The sequence below is a fragment of the Heterostelium album genome, assembly GCF_000004825.1.
Source record: "Heterostelium album PN500 unplaced genomic scaffold PPL_scaffold8, whole genome shotgun sequence".
Lineage (NCBI taxonomy): Eukaryota > Evosea > Eumycetozoa > Acytosteliales > Acytosteliaceae > Heterostelium > Heterostelium album.
The window spans coordinates 1,949,034-1,962,438 of NW_008805070.1; the positions used below are offsets into that span (position 1 = coordinate 1,949,034).

General features: G+C 28.1%; 5 protein-coding genes across 5 annotated transcripts; 3 read left to right on the forward strand and 2 right to left on the reverse strand.

Annotated features, from left to right (window-relative positions):
- Positions 1-50: 50 nt before the first annotated feature.
- atg18 (WD40 repeat domain-containing protein) lies at positions 51-1,587 on the forward strand (the record flags this gene model as incomplete). The annotated part of the gene is made up of 4 exons (XM_020579228.1): positions 51-189; positions 275-455; positions 564-843; positions 946-1,587. The coding sequence occupies 4 exons, from the start codon at positions 51-53 to the stop codon at positions 1,585-1,587; spliced, it is 1,242 nt and encodes a 413-aa protein (XP_020431067.1).
- Positions 1,588-1,785: 198 nt separating this feature from the next.
- Positions 1,786-4,505, reverse strand: PPL_08412 (uncharacterized protein; the record flags this gene model as incomplete). Its single annotated transcript, XM_020579229.1, has 8 exons — positions 1,786-2,276; positions 2,352-2,475; positions 2,543-2,742; positions 2,816-2,919; positions 2,988-3,319; positions 3,392-3,881; positions 3,965-4,320; positions 4,380-4,505. 8 exons carry the CDS (start codon positions 4,503-4,505, stop codon positions 1,786-1,788), a joined length of 2,223 nt encoding a protein of 740 aa, XP_020431068.1.
- A 1,177-nt stretch (positions 4,506-5,682) lies between these two features.
- Positions 5,683-7,027, forward strand: PPL_08413 (CUE domain-containing protein 1; the record flags this gene model as incomplete). The annotated part of the gene is made up of 6 exons (XM_020579230.1): positions 5,683-5,700; positions 5,913-6,098; positions 6,164-6,476; positions 6,558-6,621; positions 6,714-6,871; positions 6,945-7,027. The coding sequence occupies 6 exons, from the start codon at positions 5,683-5,685 to the stop codon at positions 7,025-7,027; spliced, it is 822 nt and encodes a 273-aa protein (XP_020431069.1).
- A 348-nt stretch (positions 7,028-7,375) lies between these two features.
- On the forward strand, positions 7,376-10,971 carry PPL_08414 (trans-prenyltransferase; the record flags this gene model as incomplete). The annotated part of the gene is made up of 9 exons (XM_020579231.1): positions 7,376-7,600; positions 7,667-7,899; positions 7,971-8,268; positions 8,329-8,566; positions 8,783-9,450; positions 9,534-9,662; positions 9,741-9,960; positions 10,039-10,701; positions 10,937-10,971. The coding sequence occupies 9 exons, from the start codon at positions 7,376-7,378 to the stop codon at positions 10,969-10,971; spliced, it is 2,709 nt and encodes a 902-aa protein (XP_020431070.1).
- Positions 10,972-11,165: 194 nt separating this feature from the next.
- On the reverse strand, positions 11,166-13,037 carry PPL_08415 (uncharacterized protein; the record flags this gene model as incomplete). The annotated part of the gene is made up of 4 exons (XM_020579232.1): positions 11,166-11,240; positions 11,265-11,364; positions 12,290-12,337; positions 12,727-13,037. 4 exons carry the CDS (start codon positions 13,035-13,037, stop codon positions 11,166-11,168), a joined length of 534 nt encoding a protein of 177 aa, XP_020431071.1.
- Positions 13,038-13,405: the final 368 nt, after the last annotated feature.

A 13,405-nucleotide genomic window follows, 5' to 3' on the forward strand; every position in this document is an offset into this window, starting at 1 on the left:
ATATATATATATTATTATTTTATTATTGTAAATAGGTTTATAGTAAAAAGATGCTTGCAGGTGGAAAGTATGGTAAAAGTGGTGTGCTGTTTGCAAACTTTAATCAAGACTTTACTTGCATATCAGTAGGAACACCAGAAGGTTTTAAAATATTCAATTCAGAGCCATATCAACTATGTTATAGTCAATGTATGTTACTTATTTGTTTTAGCAATCATTATTATCAATGATGATGAGTTAACTTATTTATTATAAACAAATAAATAATAAATAGCAAATGGAGGTGTTGGTCTGATTGAAATGTTATTCTCTACAAGTTTGGTTGCAATTGTTGGTTCAGGTGAAGGTGGATCTTCACAACGTAGACTATTAATCAATAATATAAAGACAAATCTGACTATTTGTGATTTGAATTTCGTTACTGCAATCTTGGCTGTAAAATTAAATAGAAAAAGGTATGATAGATATCATTTGATTAGTAGTAGTAGTAGTAGTAGTAGTAGTTGTAGTAGTTGTTGTTGTTATTACATTATTTACTAATAATCAATGTTGTTTATTATTAGATTAATTGTAGTTATGGAAACAAAAATACATATTTATGATATTAATAATATGAAGTTATTGGAAACAAGAGATGTCGATCCCAATCCAAAAGGTTTATGTGCATTATCACCTCAAACAACAAACTTTATGGTTTATCCTGCATCTCAAAACAAAGGAAATATTTTAGTTATGGACGTTCTAACTTTGGAAACAGTCAACCTCATTCAAGCACACAAGGGACCAATATCCCAATTGGTTCTAAATCAAAATGGTACAATGTTAGCAACTGCATCTGAAAAGGTAATATAAATATTAATAACTGCTGATTTGTATCTTATGTATTAACTGATTGATTGATTTCAATATTTGATACATTGATTCAAATTATTATTATTATTATAGGGTACAGTTATTAGAGTATATTTATTACCAAACGCAAATAAATCGATTTCATTCCGTCGTGGTACCTATCCAGCGATCATTCATTCTATAACGTTTAGCAATGACTCCAAGTATCTCTGTGTGTGCAGTGACAATGGAACCATTCATATATTTAAGATTGATTTTTCAGCAAATGCCAATACCAGTTCGCTGGGTGCCATGAGCAGTTATTTGCCAGGTGTCATTAGTCAGGTGTGGGAACCATCGAGAGATTTCGCACACATCAAGATACAGGCTGGCATTCCAAGCATCTGCGCACTCAGTCAGGATAACAAGACCGCTTTGGTATTGATGGGTGACGGATTGTACCTACAATATCAATTCGATGAGCAAGTAGGTGGTGAACTAAAACTAAGTCAAGAATACTCTCTCTTGAGAGAACCACAACTAGATGAAGAGAAAACAACTTTATTCTTACATCAACAACCAACAAACAAACAGAATATAAACAACAACAATAACAATAATAATAGCAATAGTAATAGCAATAACAACTCACCGACAACCACAACAAACAAAGAAGCACAATTAAATAATATAAATTCACAAAATATTAATAATAATAATAATAGCATACAACAAACTACAAACGGGACAAACTAATTAATTCACTTTTATATTGTTATATATAATATATATTATATACTTATATTAACACAAACCATGGTTTACTTTTAATATTCAAATCCGACGGATATACTTTTTAAAACACCAATTATATAAAAATCAAATATAAATAAATAAAAATAGTTGTAAATAGTTGTACATTTATCTTTTTATTGGTAATTGATTTAGTTAATTTCATTCGAATGGATATCTTCTTGTATATGTACAACCACAGTATAAGCAGGATGAAGCTTTACCTTTGATATCGGGTGATGCCTCGATTGCTTTGAATTGTTTGAATGTGGAACTCTTATCATCTTGCGCTTCTTTGTCAAAGAGATATGCTTCTTTGTGGAAGATAAGTGATTTCACACGACACATTTGGCAGTGAAACAACTGGTGAGTATTTAGTAGGAGTTTGGTTCGTTGACAGCGAGCCAGAGGACATCCATTGACACACTCTACTGTCGAGAGCAATGGTTTGTTGGGAACATTGTGCTGGCAAAAGATACATTTCTCACGAGGAGGTAAACGCTTTGGATCGGGTACTGATTGTTCTAGTTTCTTATAGACTTGCTTGGCAATACTTATTTGTTTCTCTTTGTCACTAATAACATTGTCAGAGTTGATTTCAAGTAACCAATCACACATCAGTAATAATGATATTTCTTCATCTTTTGATATCACTAATAAATTAAATATAAATTTATATTAGTAAATGTTTATAATATTTCTTGTTTTTTTTTTTTGTTAAAACATACTTGAATGATCCATATTTGTTAGAAATGTTGATAATACATTCACAATATAAATCATTTCTACTTTTGAAATAAACAATTTACAAAGAATATTCCATTGTTCTATTATTTTGTTTGGACATTGTTCCTAATAATTGAGTTATAATAAATTAGTTATTGATTTACTCTTAAAACATATACTTTTAATAACATACTTTCATTATATGATAGGTATAAATAAATAGTTTATAAAAATGATAATAATCAGCAAGTTGATTGTTCTTTTTGTTTTGTAATCTATCGAGCTCTGCAATAGTTGTATCTATAATCTCTACTAGTTGATCTTCTGTTAGGTATCGCTGATATGCTAGAGTATCCCATATTCTATATAATTGATTCTTATTTGTATTGTATTCTATAATTTAATACATTAATAAACTAATTGAACAAAAAATAAAAATATGATCATCAGTTAATAGACTACTTACTATGAATTAATCCAAGTTGATAGTTTTCAAAATCTGAATTATAATAGATATTGACATTTACAAAGTCTCTTCTAACACTATACATTTTTTGTATACCTTGAGCACTTTAAAAGAATGATAGAATTAGTATGATCGTATTTCTTTAGTATATTAATAGATTTGTAAGACTTACTTTTCACCAACAATCAAAAACAAATTGTTTGGAGAAGGCAAACAAAAATAATAATTGTCGGGTGCTCTATCATTGGCTTCGAGAGGTAGGTTAATTGTTTCGATGGTAATATCTTTGGTTGTATCCATTGTCTTCCAAAATCTATCGCTGACCGTGTATCTTTGGATGGTAGCGTCCAATGAACTACAGTAAAATTGATTGGCATTTGCAAATATAACACTAGAAACATTGTCAGTGTTGTTTATCAAATAGTTTGTCAATGAACGTTTAATTGGGTTATAGATTTGTAATGCTATTCCTTTTCCAATGATAAGTAGTGATTCTCCTGATTCCTATTGGTAATGATGATAACGTTAGTAGTAGTAGTAGTTTAAATTCCATTTGGATTAATATAAAAAACATACATTTGGTGGTGACCACTCTAGAAGAGTAACGGGTGAGTCGTCAGCTTCACAGACTGTTGCGATTGGTGTCATCGTTGTGTCGTGATCAATGTTGTATAGTGTCACCTCTCCTCGACTTGTGGCAGTAGCGATTATGGGAAGAGCACCTGCAGACAGTGTAGGTTTCCACCGCAAATGTTGACACCATCCTTTTCCTAGTTTATGTGTTGCGAAATGTTCAATCGTATTTTCAAGTGGTTCAGAATAGTGAGCTTCCAAATTCATTTTCCACAATGTCAAGATTCTCTTTCCACCAAGTGCCAACAATGTTACATTTGATTTTTGTGTTTGTTCTATATTATCATTATCATTATCATTATTATTTTTATTATTATTTTTGTTTGTAACTAGTTTAAATCTAGGTGACCAATCAAGACAAAGAATATCTAGTAAATCTCTTTGACGATGTTGGTATTCCTTTATTTCAGATTCTCTTATAACAAATGATTGTCTGTTTAATAAAGAAGAAAAAGAAGAAGAATATTAATATTATTACGTTCGTAAACTACATAAATGAATTGCTATTATAGTTACTCTTTATATTGATATTCATCACAATCATCATCATCATCATTGTCAAACTCTGTTGATTTCAAATGATTATATATCTTTAATTGAATCGATTGTTGATTGACCCAATTTGGTTGAAATGTAGGTGATGATAGAGGTGGTTGTAAGAATATATGAAGATTGAGGTTGTTTGTAGATGCAGCTATCAAAGAGACATTCATGCTATTCAGATGAGGTGAGAATCTAGCCTCTTTGAAATAAGGATCAACTGACATCTTTGATTGACTCTGATATGTGATTGCACTATCGAGTTGAAAATCTATTTCCTTTGTAATCTCTGCTGTTGAATACTGCTGAAGATTCGATCCATTCAAAGGACTCTATTTCAAATCGTCGATATTAGTATAGCCTTTATCATATATATAAAATCTAAACATACAAATATAAAAATTGATTTTGAAGAGGTAATCAAGAATTGATCTCTCTCTGATCTATGTGTATTAGATATACATTTGAAACTAGATGAACTATGTTTAATAGATTGTTTAGATTTAATTAAATTCATTTAATAGATTAATAATAAATGAGTACTTTAATTTAAAAATAAATAAGTTTTATTAATTTTTTTTTTTTTTTGTTTTTTTTGGCGCAATTGTTATTGCAAACAAAGTAAAGTTATGATATTATATGTTACAATGTATTCGAATACATTATTTATTATTATTATTATTATTATTATTTGTTTATTTATCTTTTATGTATTGTTGTTTTGTTTATTATTTTTTGAAAGGTATTAAAAGATAACTATTAATGATTGAGTTTTGTGATAGGATGATGATACCACTGAAGATATAGAGTATACAGTTTTGATAGTAGTGTTATTAAATAAAATGGTAGTGCTAAGAAAAAGCCAAACTTTACAAATTTAAATCTGGAAAAGTCCAGTACGGCGACGTTGGTATTCTCTGAGAGTTCATCTAGAATGCCGCTGTTGAAACGAGAACGTTTTGTGTTGAGGTACCTGATGATAGCACCGAAATTAAATATATATCCCATCCAGCAACTGAACATCGTAAAAGAATGGATTGTCACAATGATCGTGGAGATCCATGAGTTTAGTGAAAGCAGATAGCGAGTCCAGTAGCGAGCAATCGTGAAGCCTATCAGATTGACCAGTGGTATTGCTATGCCCGTTAGAAATCTGTTTTTACCACGTCGTTTTACCTGTTCTGCTGTTTCATTCGGTGAAGGATATCCATATCCAAGATAGAGTACACATACATCAAAAAATATCTGTGACAAAGAACTACCAAGTAAACCATTTATGATTAAGGATTTCATTGTGTCCTGTATAAAAATTAATAACCATTTAAAAATAAACTTTGTAAAAGTTTTATAATCAAAAGATTAACTGTTTTAATGTTCTATGTATTGCAATATAAAAAATAATATTAAAAGATGAAAATTTTTTTAAAAAATGAAAAAGAAATTTTTGCAACACTTTTCAGATTCTTTTTAATTAAAAAGATATTTTTCAGGTTATAATTAACCATGTACTCTATAACAAGATAGTAAAAGTTCTATCAAGTCAAAAAGAATAAAAAGGTTTTTAAAAATTAGACTGGGTTGAAAAATACTTGACTATTATGTTATACACTGTGTGAACATTCAAATAGGTCAAGTTAGGTTACATAATAATAATAATAAAGGTAATTCAACTACAACAGATCAAAATTAATTATATGAATATTTATTTGGTTGTATGAATAAACATGTATATCACATCGCCCAACAATTCATAAACTTTTGAGAATTTTAAAAAATAAAATAAAATAAAAATAAATAAAAAAAAAACACATAAACCAGTAATTGCAAAAAATATTATTTATTTTTTTGAAAAAGTAGTCAATATTATTCTCATTAAAATAATTAAAAGTTAACAGAGTATATACTGTTATCAATATATATTTAGAGAGAGAGAATGAGCGTACCTTATGAAGAAGCACTGAACTCATTGCAGGCAATGTTTTCAAGTTTTGATAGAGAGCTGATAGGCGCAGTTCTTCAACAAAATAAAGGTCATATGGAAAAGACTATAGATGCACTCTTGGAAATGAGTGGTGAAGTACCTATAAATGAAAATACCGACTCTGACCATGTATGTTCAATAATCATCGTATATCATCATCATCATTATGTTTGATGTTTTAACGCTTTCAATAGAATATAGCACAGATGCACCAAGATGAAATGCTGGCAAGAATGTTACAAAATGAAATGTTTGTTAATGAAGTTAGAAATGATGAACAGTTAGCACATTTATTCAATCAGAGACAGTTACAACAACAGAGACAAAGACAACAACAACAGCAACAAGGTTTGAGACCTGTTCAAAGAGATATGGCTGGTTCACTACCAACGACAAATAGTGATACCACTCATCAGAATGAGGAGGATGGTGGAAGTGTACTCTCAATGTTGGAAGAGGATTTGAATTTAAAGGAAATTAAAGAAAAGATAAATCAATTGGGTGAAGGTAAATATATAATAGCTTTTATAATATATCTCGATTGATTCGAATATTAAAAATATATTAATTCATTTCAATATAAAACAGCTGCAAAAACAAAGTTTAAAGAACTATCTGATTATTTTATGAAAAAAGAGGAGAATAACTATCAGTTTGTATCGTTGTTATTATTATTATTATTATTATTATTTTGTTAAATCATTCATGTCGAATGCAAATATTAATTATATTCATACATTTTAGAGCGGTAAGAACTCATGATATCGACGATGAAGAAGAGGAAGAAGGCAGATTGGATAGACATGAATTAAGAAGAGTAAATACACACCAAAGCAGCATCAACAGCAACAACAATACAAGTATTAATTCATCGGAGGATGAATATGAAAGTTTTGTTTTAGGTAACTATCTATCAATATTATTTGTTTCAGTTTGACTCGACATTAATCTATTTCTATTACTATTTAAAAAAAGACGATATCGGTTCGAGAGCAGATCCAAACACAAATGGAGTTAGATTAAGAGCATTGAGAGAAGGTTCGAAAGAGGATGATTAAAAAATTATTGGAACAACAAAATAAAATGTTTTGAAAAACAAATGATTTAATGTATATAAATATATAAATGGTTACGACCAATGTCTTTTCATTCCACTTGGTTATAAAACCTACACAAATAAATAATAATAGTAATCTTTTAAAAAAAAATTTGGGTTGTGGGAGATTATTTTTAACTTGTTATAAAAATATTTAATTTTAAAGAGATTTAGATTGGATGTTTTATCTGTATTAAAAATATAAATAATTTAAAAGATTTTTTTTAAATATAAATTCAGATTTTTTAAATTATAAGTTTAGAAAAGTCAACAATCTTTATTATTAAACCATAATTTCTTTCAAAAAACAATGACAAATTATATTAATTATTTCCATATTCCAGAAATTGAAAATTTAGACATAAATTCTACTGTTTTAAATCCTATCCCAAATGAATTTAATATAGAAAATGTTTATCAATTTATAGAAAAGGATTTGTTGCTTCTTACAAATTCAATTTTAAATGAACTATCGAAAAATCAAGAAAATGACTCTCTTTTAAATAAAATTTCTTGTTTATTATTTAATTTAAAGGTAAAATATTTTGAAAAAAATAAATTATCATACTTAAATTATTAATTTTATTTGTTTTTATTAAAGGGAAAAAAAACAAGACCAACAGTTATATTTCTTTTATCCAAAATACTTGAAAATGAAAAGACCAAAAGTAATAGTTTCTTAAAGTTGGCAATGGTTGCAGAGATGTTCCATACTGCTAGTTTAATTCATGATGATGTTATAGATGGTTCTGATACAAGAAGAGATGAAAAGACTGTAAACACGTTGTATTCCAATCGAATGGCTATTACTGGTGGTGATTTTATATTATCCAAGTAATTATTATAAAAAAAGTTAAAGTTTTTGAATTGATAAGTTTATTAATTTAATAAAAAAAAAAAAAAAGATCAATGGTTATATTAGGTTCAATAAGAAATGTTCGTGTTGCTAAATCAATGAGTAATGTACTGGGTGATTTGGTTGATGGTGAACTCCTACAGCTGCAGGGTAATGGACTTTCTTTTGAGAAATATCTACAAAAATCATATTTAAAAACTTCGTCAATGTTTTCTAATTGTTGTAAATCTGTTGCTCTTCTTGGTATTCATGATGATGATGATGATATTGGTTCTTCTATAAAAATAGATGAAAAAACTGTTGAATTATGTTTTCAATTTGGTACCTATATTGGTATTGCATTTCAAGTAACTATTAAAAAGCTCTATATATTTAATATTTATATAATCTAATCTCGTTTTTAAAAGATAATTGATGATCTATTAGATTTTACTATATCATCTTCATCACTTGGTAAACCATCATTAGCGGATCTACGTTTGGGAATCGCTACAGCACCTGTTCTGTTTGCTACACACGAATTCCCAGTGTTGGAGGTGCTCATCAATCGAAAATTCTCAGAGAATGGTGATGTTGAATTAGCTACTGATCTAGTCTATAAAAGTAAAGCTTTAGAATTAACAAGAGCTCTTGCTATTCTGTTTTGTAACAAAGCTATAAATATCTTGTTAGAATTCCCTGAATCTACACCCAGGAATCTTTTAATAACCTTGACACAATCAATAGTTTTTAGAAAAAGATAATGAAATAAAATGAAAATCTGTGCTTTTTTTTTTTTAAAAAAAATGACAAATCTAAAATAAATTTATTTATTATTGAGTGTTGATTAAACATGAATAGTTTTTCAAGTAATAATAATAGCATTGGATAGTAGTAATAATTTTAGTATGAGTGTTAGTAGTGAAGAAAGTATTAGTAGTTCCGATAATAGTACAACCAGTAGTAGTAGTAAAGATGAACTTAATAATAATGTTACAACTACGACAACAGTGAACTCTGCAGAATCAAATATAGAACAATCATCATTTCAACCAGATGAAGATCTTGTTGGTACTAGATTTGAAATGGCATTACCATATAAAGAGTCAAGTAATATCAGTGACACGGAAATAGTGATCGATAATTACGAAATCATTCGTTACGAAACGAAATCTACAAAGCAAGTAAAGATTACAGAGTTCAACTATGTGGCGTTGGATGAAGAAGACACAAACTATACCTACCATATCATTGGTTATATCAAACGAGATGGACATCCAAACAATAAACAGTTGATCAAGAGTGTATACTATGAAGTTAGTTTACAGTATGACTTGAGCAACAAGAAATCATGGTGTTACTTTGTGCATCTCGTGAAACCACACAAGCAATGGTTGAAATTGGGTACTCCACACCCTGCATATCATAGTATATACGAAGGCTTTCAATTACTATTCCTACAGGTGATGCATACAACAGACTACTTTATGAAATTCAAAGGACAAGAAAAGAAATCATCCGCATCACTTTATGAAGGACTTACAAATCATGTAAATTTTAAAAAAAAAAAATATATATATATATCATTAACTACTTTACTAACAAGAGGTGCTTTTGTTATGTTTACTTTTAGTTAAAGAATAATATACCTCATTATAAAGATGGTGATATCGATAGAAACAGAACCTATATTTTAAATTATGTTGATGATTTGGTTGATGAAGAACATAAACCTAGAGTAACAAGATTATTTCAAGAAATTGTATTTATATGAAAACAAAATTTATTATAATCACCGGTCTAAAGTTACTAATATTGTTATCTTAATATAACATAACAGAAAGCAAGAGAGTCATATATTAACCAATACCAAAGATATACGCTGTCTCATTTTTTTGGAGAAAACAATATCAAAAAGATACCACACTCTACAACTGTAGAATCAAAACCAATTAACTTTAAACGAACTAGACTGGCAGACATTGAATTTAATGAAGTCGATGTTGCAAAACAAACAAAGAAACATTTTCAAGCGATTGAAATAAACATGTCGAATGCAGGTATATATCTATTATTATTTACTATAAAAGACTATTTAAATTTTGACCAACTTTTGTTTTAATCTTTTTGTTTTTTAGTTCCACCAAAACATATTCTGATTTCAGAGTTACCTAACGATATATATAATGTAAATCAATATGATTATGCATATGATGCCAAATGTGTTAACAACACTGAAAACAACACTCCAACAGGCACAGATATTTCTTCTCTCGACCATACCGATTTTAACATCGATGTTCTACCGTTTTTAGAGTGCAGAATGTGTCGAGATTGCATACAGTTGAATGAAGCAATGATTTATTCTCCGGTTGTGCCTATCAATCCACATTCAATAGAATCAATGAACAATTACATTTTGCACTTGGAAGCTCACAAGCAGCACATAGTAAACAATGAATTAGAGTCTGATCATTTTGTAAATATTCAAACAAGAGCAATGGTTAATCAGTTCAGAGTTAGGTCGACTGTCGAAGCAATTCATGAGGTAGCAAATAATGAATCATTATTTTCATCATCATCATCATCATCATCATCATCATCATCATCATCATCATCATCATCATCATCATCATCATCATCATCATCATCATCATCATCATCATCATCATCATCATCATCAACACACTCAGAATCAACCAACTACAAAGAAAAAAAACATCATAAAGAAAAAGATAAAGATAGCAAACCTCTGGTTTATAGTTGGCCAAAAACTACAACAAATATATCAAATCAAAGTAGTAAAAGAAAGATAGATAATAAATAATTGATTAATATTTAAAACCAAATTACTATCGATATTAACTTTTTTTTTTTACAAATGTTAAATTTTTTTCAATGATAGCGATTGTGTTTGTTTTTCACAATTTTTTTTTTAAGTTTTTGCATTAGAGATTAATATTAAAAAAATAAAATAAAATATCAAACCTTGTTAGATTTTAATAAAAATTAGATAAATAGAAAGTATTTTTATAGTAGATTTAGAATATAAAGTTTGTTTTATTCTTTAAAAAAATTTTGAAAGAGTTTGGCCTCTGTTTTTCGATGGGTAAAATGAGTTTTCCAATCTGCATCGGAGTTCGGAGCAAGCTACAACGAACCCGAGAGATCAAAGAATACAGGGACAGACATATTTATCAATGTTATGAAAGATTAAATCAAATTCTCAAAGATCTTCAATCAAAAATTGGTGTTCAAAAAATGTTTATTGTAATATGGGAAATTTATATGAGAAAATCAATGATTGGCAACTAGCGAAATAGATATTTAACAATGGACCCTACTGATTAAATAAAGCACATACATCAAATAGAAATGGTTCAACACACGATATGTGAGCTTTAATTTCTATCGATTCCTTGAATAGTGGATAAAGCTGGTATCTTTCACTTTGCCAATCAACACTAAATATTAAATTTTTGGTTTTTATTTGAATCAAACACAATCAAATCAACAATAACCATATAAAATTCAATTGTATAATGTTAGCGATACGAAAAAGCAACTTTGTATGATAGTAGATTGACAAGAAAGTGAGTTAATAAATGAATAAATGAATAAATATAATATATATGAATATAAATATATAAATATAAATAAATATAATATTTAAATAAATATAAAAAATATAAATAAATATAACACTGAAAATAAATATAAATATTAAGATAGATATAAAGATAAATATAAATAAATAAATATAATACATATAATAGATATATAGAGAAATAAATAAATTATTGGATGAATAAATAAATGTATGAAAGGAAGAATGAAAGAATAGGTGGATGAAAGATTGAAAGAAAGAAAGAAAGAAAGAAAGAAAGAAAGAAAGAAAGAAAGAAAGAAAGAATATGGATGAAAGGAAGAATGAAAGTGAATTAGGTGCTAATTCACTGCAGTGCAAATAAATAGAAATATAGTGTAAGAATATAAATATGTAACGCGTTGACAGCACAATGTGCACTGGACTAATACAGTACTTATATTGTATTACCTATATCTATTTATTTATAGAATGATACATACCATATATAAACAAATTAAAGGAAAAAATAACCTATACTTTTTTGGAGAAAAAAAAAATAAATTTGAATTAGTTATCTTGAATATACTTGATTATTTACCCACTACCTGCACTGAGTGTGCCCCTGGTAATCCATTCTATTATTATTCACGACTATCATATCAAAATGGAGAAAATATACATGATAACCGGGTGGCTCGTTCGATGCACCTTTATTGTTGTTACTCAACAATATTTTTCTATTTAAAACAAAAAAGTTAATGAGTAAGAATGTTTATCCAATTTGATTTTCAATTACATACATTTTATTTTCAAAGATTGTAGCTGAGTCGATATAATAACTTGACCACCTTAGTTAGAAATATTGACTAGTCGGCCCTTTATATATTCTAAAGTGGTGCATTTTAAAATATATAGTTTTATAGTGTGCCTACCCTATAATGCCGGATTGGTCTGTATCAAATAAGTTAGTAAAACATTAATTGAATAATGTATACTAGACATTATTGAGTGACAGCCAGATGGGAGTCTTCATCTTTTACATTCGGTAATACCAGAATAATTTGTCGTAGGCATACAAAATTATCTGTATATCCCTTTCTGAATTCTTCTGATGTAGTAATACTACCATCTTTCTTTAATTCTTCAAGAACCTGAATATATTTATAGTTAAAAGTATTAACAATAATCATTCAAAACAACAGTTTATGATATGTATAGTTGTCAATAGTGTACCTGCTTTCCAGTGGTATTCTTTGTTAACCAATCTTTCATTAAATGTGTCTGTTGATCAATCGTTACTTTGTTATGTTTTTTTGGTGATGCTATTACATTAACTGAAGTTGTTATTAAATTTAAAACTTTACTTTTATTACCAGACCTCTCTGATAATTTACTATAGTCCTTATAACGATTACTCTTGACTGGTTTAGTGTTTGGATCACTAACTGATTTTATTGAATTCAACACTCCTTGTGTATAATTATTGAAAGAGGGAGCCAATGATCGACTATTATTACTCTTATTTTGTGTAGTTAATCTGCTTGCCATTTTAAAATAAAACTTGATTAAAATAACGAATCAAATATCAAATATAAATAATTAAAAAGAATCAATCACAACCTAAATTTTTTCCTTTTTTTTTAAAAAAAAGCAAAACACAAAAAAGCACAGCCACATGATAATAAGTATTAGTTTGATGCACCTCTTTAACAATATTTCTGTTAATGATTAAATCTATAGATTGTTTTATTTTTTCTTTATTATTAAATTTTAAATACATATATTGTGTTTTGTTTTTTAAATAACCACATGACCAACAGTCTACCTGTATGTAGAATAATACCAAAGAGGTTACGAGGGTCATAATTCGCGTTCATGAATTGATTGAACATTATATTTCCTCGATATATTTTCTT